The 7,049-nt window shown below is 36.4% G+C and overlaps 1 protein-coding gene across 1 annotated transcript in view; it reads right to left on the reverse strand.

Moving 5' to 3' along the window:
- The window catches only part of LOC127411910 (uncharacterized), an 89,968-nt gene extending 83,161 nt beyond the window's left edge, over window positions 1-6,807 (reverse strand). Inside the window, exons 1-2 of the mRNA XM_051647803.1 lie at window positions 6,248-6,807; window positions 3,779-3,844 (exon numbers count right to left, since the gene is read on the reverse strand). Of these exons, the coding sequence (XP_051503763.1) occupies window positions 3,779-3,844; window positions 6,248-6,694 (513 nt within the window). The 5' untranslated portion in view covers window positions 6,695-6,807. The remainder of the gene's footprint in view (window positions 1-3,778; window positions 3,845-6,247) is intronic.
- Between the last annotated feature and the right edge of the window lie 242 nt (window positions 6,808-7,049).

Below are 7,049 nucleotides of genomic sequence, written 5' to 3' on the forward strand. Positions count from 1 at the left end.
TTGAGCGCGTTACTGCGGAGACCTAGCGCATGTGGAGCATTCACGCTATTCTCTGCGGCATCCACGCACAACTCACCACACACCCCACCGAGAGCGAGAACCACATTATAGCGACCACGAGTAGGTTAACCCAACGAGACTCTACCCACCCTAGCAACCAAGCCAATTGGTTGCTTAGGAAGCCTGACTAGAGTCACTCAGCACACCCTGGATTCAAACTCGTGACTCCACATGTGGTAGTCAGCGTCTTTACTCGCTGAGCTACCCAGGCCCCACAAAGCTCATATTCTTAATAATGATCCAGAGCATGTAACTGTATAATTCGCTAGCAATCTAGTAATAGCTGAGTGCTGTTTGATTGACAGATGGCTTATGTGTGTGTGTTGAACATACGCGTGTGCTCCGAGAACGCTCATGGTAATGCAGACGGACAAATACATTTCCAAATTCCACCAAAATGCCCGTCTTGGTAAGGTATTCATGTAAACACAGAGAGTAATGTATAAAGTGAACGTAAACAGTGGATAAAAAATGGATTTGTTTCAAAATGTCGGAATTGTAAGTGTAAATGTAATCTAATAGAACTGCTGCTGTCTAGTGTGTCGTATTAATATTAATATTAGTCAAACAACCATAACGAGAAAACACTCACTGCTCTTGGATGGATAACTTTTGTAGCTTTAAAAAGAATAAATGTATTATAATCATACAGTGAAGGCCAGTAGTAGTTTTATGTCACATTTCATTCGGAATGTTTACTTGATAAACATACTTGATACTGCTGTTACAAACACTTAAAGTTGTTAACAAAAGTATTGTTTTATTAATTTGTATTTTATTCATTGCTGTTTTGTTTTTTTCATTACTGAATGTTTACTAGTTTTACCAATAAATAATTACTTGAGAACTTGAAACAATTCTTCCATAATTAACAAATTAGTTAAGTGTTATTATTTGTTGTGATACTGAAGCTGTTATTGAGAACTTTCAAATTTCACTAATTTTGGTATTTTGACAATGCATATATTATGCATGGTAGATCTTGCTGCAATAACATGATGAAAAAGTAGATCTCATTCCATAGAACTATGATCACCCCTACTGTAGATGTTGGCAATGGAGGCTTTTTTTTTTATTTGACTACTGTACGTAAAATAATATAACTACCATATGACAACAGCCTTCTCCCCTACTCAGTACATTTCTGTTGCAGAGAACCGAGTTGAATGCATAGGTGTACTATTAGTTGGGCGTAATTTTTGAAAACATTCAAAAGAATCTTTGGCATCTTGAGCATGTAACTACTATTTAAATCTCCTTTTTTTTTTCTCTCCGGACAAGTAACATTTTTTGCTCAGACAAGTGAATAACCACTTTACTTGTCCGAAGGACAAGCACATGACAATGCTTAATTTCAAGCCCTGCTTAAAGGAATGTTCCGGGTTCAATACAAGTTAAGCTCAATTGACAGCATTTGTGGCATAATGTTGATTACCACAAAAATGTTTTCAACTTGTCCCTTGTTTATTAAAAAAAGGAAATATTGTGGTTACAATAAAGCACAGTGGAAGTGAAACAACATTGCTACAGGGGGCCTGGATAGCTCAGTGGTAAAAGATGCTGGCTACCACCCCTGGAGTTTGCTACTTCAAACCCCAGGGTGTGCTGAGTGACTCCAGCCAGGTCTCCTAAGCAACCAAATTGGCCCGGTTGCTAGGGAGGGTAGAGTCACATGGTGTAACCTCCTCATGGTCACAATAATGTTGTATGTTCTCAGTGGGGCGTGTGGTGAGTTGAGCATGGATGCCACAGTGGATGGCGTGAAGCCTTCACACATGCTATGTTTCTATGGCAACACACTCAACAAGCCACATGATAAGATGCATGGGTTGATGGACACAGAGGCAGCTGGGATTCATCCTCCGCCACCCAGATTGAGGTAAATCACTACATGACCACAAGGACTTAAAAGTGCACTGGGAATTGGGCATTCCAAAATTGGGTGAAAAAGGGGGACATTTTATATATATATATATATATATATATATATATATAATAAATAAATAAATAAATAAAAAAACACATTGTTACAAAAGTATGGAAACAAGATTTAAACATTCTTGTTCGTGCCGAAAAAATTTGCGGACGTTACGGCGCTATGGATCATGAAAAAACATTTAACTAAATAGTACATAAATAAACAGCAATGGTGTTGATGTCAGAGTTGCTGTTGTGTTAAGTTGATTAGCTGTATTGCATTGTTATTGCTGTCTTTTTCGGTACACAACCATATCATATTAGCCAGATAGCTAGCTAGCTAGCCTTATTACCAGTGTTAATATCGTCAACGAAATCACTGACGAAAACGTTCGACAACGAAGGACTTTCTGGTTTCATCAACGATAACGAAGACAAGATGGAAAAGGTGCTTCATGAAGATAATTAAACGATTTTATTAAAGCATACTGTTGCCGAAAATATGACGATATAAAATAATACTGCAAGATATTAACGGCGCAAGATATAAACAGAAGAAGAAACATCTAGAGAATCTGTTTATAGAAGAAGATATTAAATATTGATTAATCTAATCCATTAATACAGTATGTTGGGGATTTTTCTGCTTGAGCTGCGTGAGTTGAACATGAGAAAAGCGGCAAAATTAACCACTTTAAAATGGTTAATTACCAAACCCAATCAGAGCTGTAGCCTAGCGGGCTGCTGAATTGCTGGTGACCTGAGTTCAAGTCCTGGCTTGTAAGGTCCTTTCCCAGTCTCATTTCCTGTCACCGTTCTACTTTCCCTATCCCATTAAAACATAAATAAATATTTTTACCTAACCCAAACGTATCCTATTTATACATTTAATCACTATATCCACGACAAATATGTAAAATAACAAGCAAATGAACAGGTGAACTTGAAATAAATGACGGAATATGCATAATTATTGTTGCGTAACTTGCTTTGTGACTACGCTGAAACACGCTACACGGAAAATTAATAAGTCTCTAAAGCATGAAGAATTCAAAATACAGCAGGCTAACTTTTTAAAAAGTAGATAATACTTCAGTTTATTCATTATTATTTCAGAAGCTCAGGTTTTTCACAAGGACAGTATGATACATGTTTAAATTAGAAAATGTTTATCCATTTATTTATTTTTCTAAATGTTTGACTAAAGTTTGGTCTGTTAGAGTTTGACACTTTTTTGTCCATTTTGTACATCATCATCAGCTAAAAGATATCATTTTCGTTGACTAAAATTATATGTGATTTTAGTCAGAGTAACACTGACTCGAATGAAGGAATATGACATGACGAAATAGTGACTCATTTTAAAGGATATTTTCATCAAAAGACTAAAACTATGACTAAAACAAAACAAACTGTGAAAAAATTAACACTGCTTATTACTGGTTTACATGACATCAGGGCTATTTAGCCAGCTAATACTTACTAACCAGCTGATTTCATGACTGTGATTTAGTTAGCTAGTTGTATGCATTACTTTGCCGAACTGCTTACGTTTTTTTTTGCGACACACACCTGATCGTTTAGATGTAGAACATAAGAAAATATCGAAAAATACCCAAGAACTTTTTTGCCGATAAATTTATCACCCTATATGGACAATATGTATAAATGTTTTTTTGTCCTAATTTCTTGGTGGCTTTGGATAAAAGTGTCTGTCAAATGCAGAAATGTAAATGTAATGCATTCAAGGACTAACTGAAGTGAACAGACACACATCTGGATGATAAAGAACCATGTTTACCTGTGAAGAAGATAATTTCTCTCTGTCACCACTGCACTGCTTTTCCTTGTCTTTGCATAGCAACACCTTTAAAACATTGAAACAAACAATGAGCTGCCATGATGAATATTTATTATAAATACACCATGCATTTTTGAAAGGTATCTCCTGTTGATCTACTGACATTAAACACTTGGCTGAATACAAAGAAACCAAAATTAAAAAAGAATAATTATAATAACTGTGACTATGTAAAGGCAAAACTACGTTTTTATGACCGATACTGATTATATTTGTGTACATTTTTAATTATTGTTCTATTAATTGTTTTGTGCTTTAACAATAACAACATACTGTACATCACAAGACAGTACAAAAAACAATTTGCATTCGATTCTGAACTAATATTAGCTATTTGAGCTCTGTAAGAATGCACAACACCTGGACCACATGAAACAACTGAACAATCCCATTAAACATACAAAAGTACTATTAGAGTTATCCTGTTACTTTAGAGTTTAATTCTAGAGGTGGTTTATAACAGAATGGTGCCTTTCAGCCGAAGCTCTGACATCATCTGAACTTGAGCAGTCATTCCAGGAAGAGGAGCGTTACATAATAAATGCATCATCTGAATGTTCAACCACAGAGATGTGCACATCAAAACCATTCTCATCTCATGCATTTGACAACTTAATAATATAATATGTATCATCAGATGCGCCTATCAGTTAATGTGGAGTTTAATGAAGTAATATTAAACCTAAAAGAGCGATGACATCATCAGGCACACTGAATGAGATTTGGTTGAATAATACAAGGCTGTATTACCGTCTCCATGGCATCTCGTTATGTTTGGACACTGCAGCTTTTGCTAAACAACTGCAACACGTGGATGCTCTGGTAATAAGATTCCTCAAAGCCACATCACACAGGGGTTTATCCCAGTATAGGGAATATTAGCCATGATTAGTTTATGTAACCATGTTTAACTAAGTGTACAAAAAAGTTTACAGAACTGCACTGACTTACATGCAGTTTTCTTAGGTGAATTTTCTTCTTGTTTATTGTAGTTTTCTAAATATTCAAACATTGCATACACTGACACACTGGCTGTATTTTGTAGGTAATACATGTAAAGAGATTTCTCGATTCGATTCAGATTCACAAGTTCTCGATTCGATTCAGATTCAGATTCCAATTCATTTGGGTATATTTCAGTTATAATTAAGGTTAGGTATTGATACAGATTTCCCAATTCGATTCGTTTCGATTCACAAGCTCTCGAATCGATTCTGATTTGAATCCGATTCATTTGAGTATATTTCAGTTATAATTAGGGCTTTGTATTGATACAGATTTCCCAATTTGATTCAATTTGATTCCGATTCACAAGCTTTAGATACAATTCTGATTTGAATCCGATTCATTTTGGTATATTTCAGTTATAATTAAGGTTAGGTATTGATACAGATTTCCAAATTCGATTCGATATCGATTCACAAGCTCGCGAATCGATTCTGATTTGAATCCGATTCATTTGAGTATATTTCAGTTATAATTAAGGTTAGGTATTGATACAGATTTCCAAATTCGATTCGATATCGATTCACAAGCTCGCGAATCGATTCTGATTTGAATCCGATTCATTTGAGTATATTTCAGTTATAATTAAGGTTAGGTATTGATACAGATTTCCCAATTTGATTCCGATTCACAAGCTCGCGATTCGATTCTGATTTGAATCCGATTCATTTGAGTATATTTCAGTTATAATTAGTGCTAGATAGTGATACAGATTTCCCAATTCGATTCGATATCGATTCACAAGCTCGCGATTCGATTCCGATTTTTATCTAATTGATTTGGGTATATATTCAGTTATGTAATAAATAATCATTTTGACCTAATTTCTAACCATAAGCCTACATCAATTTTAAATCTTTTTTTTAAATAAATGCTGATATTATTTATTTATTTATTTATTTATTTTTGTACATTTAAAAAGGCTTAGTGATTTAAATGTTAAATGAACCTTACTAATAAATAGTTAATACTCAAAACATTTTATTTTATCGTTATTTGTATACCATCGGGAACGTGCAACCTTTAATTTAACTCAAAATAGCTCATGTTTTCAGGTATATAAACAGCTGTTTTTGTAACTTGTACATTTATAAGAAAAGTGTTGGTCTGCATTGTCTTCTTTGCCCTAAATAAATGTAATTTTAAGGCATTTTGTCTGATAACTTCAGCCTCTTTATTGGCCTGCAATAAAAAGTGATGATGCCATTTTCTGTATCTTTATGTTTTAGTTTGATTCGTGTAATTCGATTCTGAATTGATGCATAATTTAACAATTGTGTGCATTTTGTGGCACATTTCATCTGCATTACTTCCCGTCTGACTGCATGTTATTTTAAAGGTACGATTTTAATCAAAACAAATTTTACAAATGAATGAAATGAAAACGAGCACACATTGGCTTACCTTGAAATGTGAGTTTGGTTTATTCTCGCAGCTCACGCCCATTATTTTCGGCAGCTGTGTGTTAGCAGTGATGTTATTATTGTTGTTTATATTCTCTGAGTTTGGGCTTATTTTCTTCAACTCCATCCTTGGAGTAAGTCTGGCCTCCATGTTGCTAGATATAGTGATCTTACGAATAGATCTGGACGCTGCGTTTGGAGAGACCGTGTTTCTGTTCAGGTGGTCCAGGTGATGATTCACAGGGTTCACCGGGCTTGTTGGAGGTCCACAGCGCCTGTCGGACACCTGAGACCGACCGAGATACAGAGACACCTGTTCGTTCAGGTGTCGGAGTTTGCAGTTGTTCGTGAAAGTCTGTTTTGGCAAATAAACATCTGGCACGGGTGGCGCCGAAAGTTTAGTCCCAATAGTGAACGGTTGAATTTTCCTTACAATACTCTCTGACATGATTTCGCTTAGTAAGTCGCTAAAATTGTCCAAAGTCTATACTTCACCAAAAGTGTGAGACATTTAGTGTTCCACCCGCTTATGCATGTTTAGGATGCACAACACGCAGCCCAGGATGGCTTCCTTGGACTCCTGTGAACTGAGCCGGTCCCAGATGTGGCGCAGCACGGTGCCGAGGCGCGCAGCGGCCGCCGTGAGGCTTCTGCGGAGGAGCTGCGCGGCAGAGGCTGCGAGTCTGCTACTGAGAAGACTGACAACCAGAGAGCGCAGCAGTATGAACACGGCTGGCATGCTGCCTGAGAGGGAGAGAGCTGGGACGGGAAGGAGGGGGGAAGCCTTCGTGAATGAGGGATGA

Source organism: Myxocyprinus asiaticus, chromosome 21 (assembly GCF_019703515.2).
Source record: "Myxocyprinus asiaticus isolate MX2 ecotype Aquarium Trade chromosome 21, UBuf_Myxa_2, whole genome shotgun sequence".
Lineage (NCBI taxonomy): Eukaryota > Metazoa > Chordata > Actinopteri > Cypriniformes > Catostomidae > Myxocyprinus > Myxocyprinus asiaticus.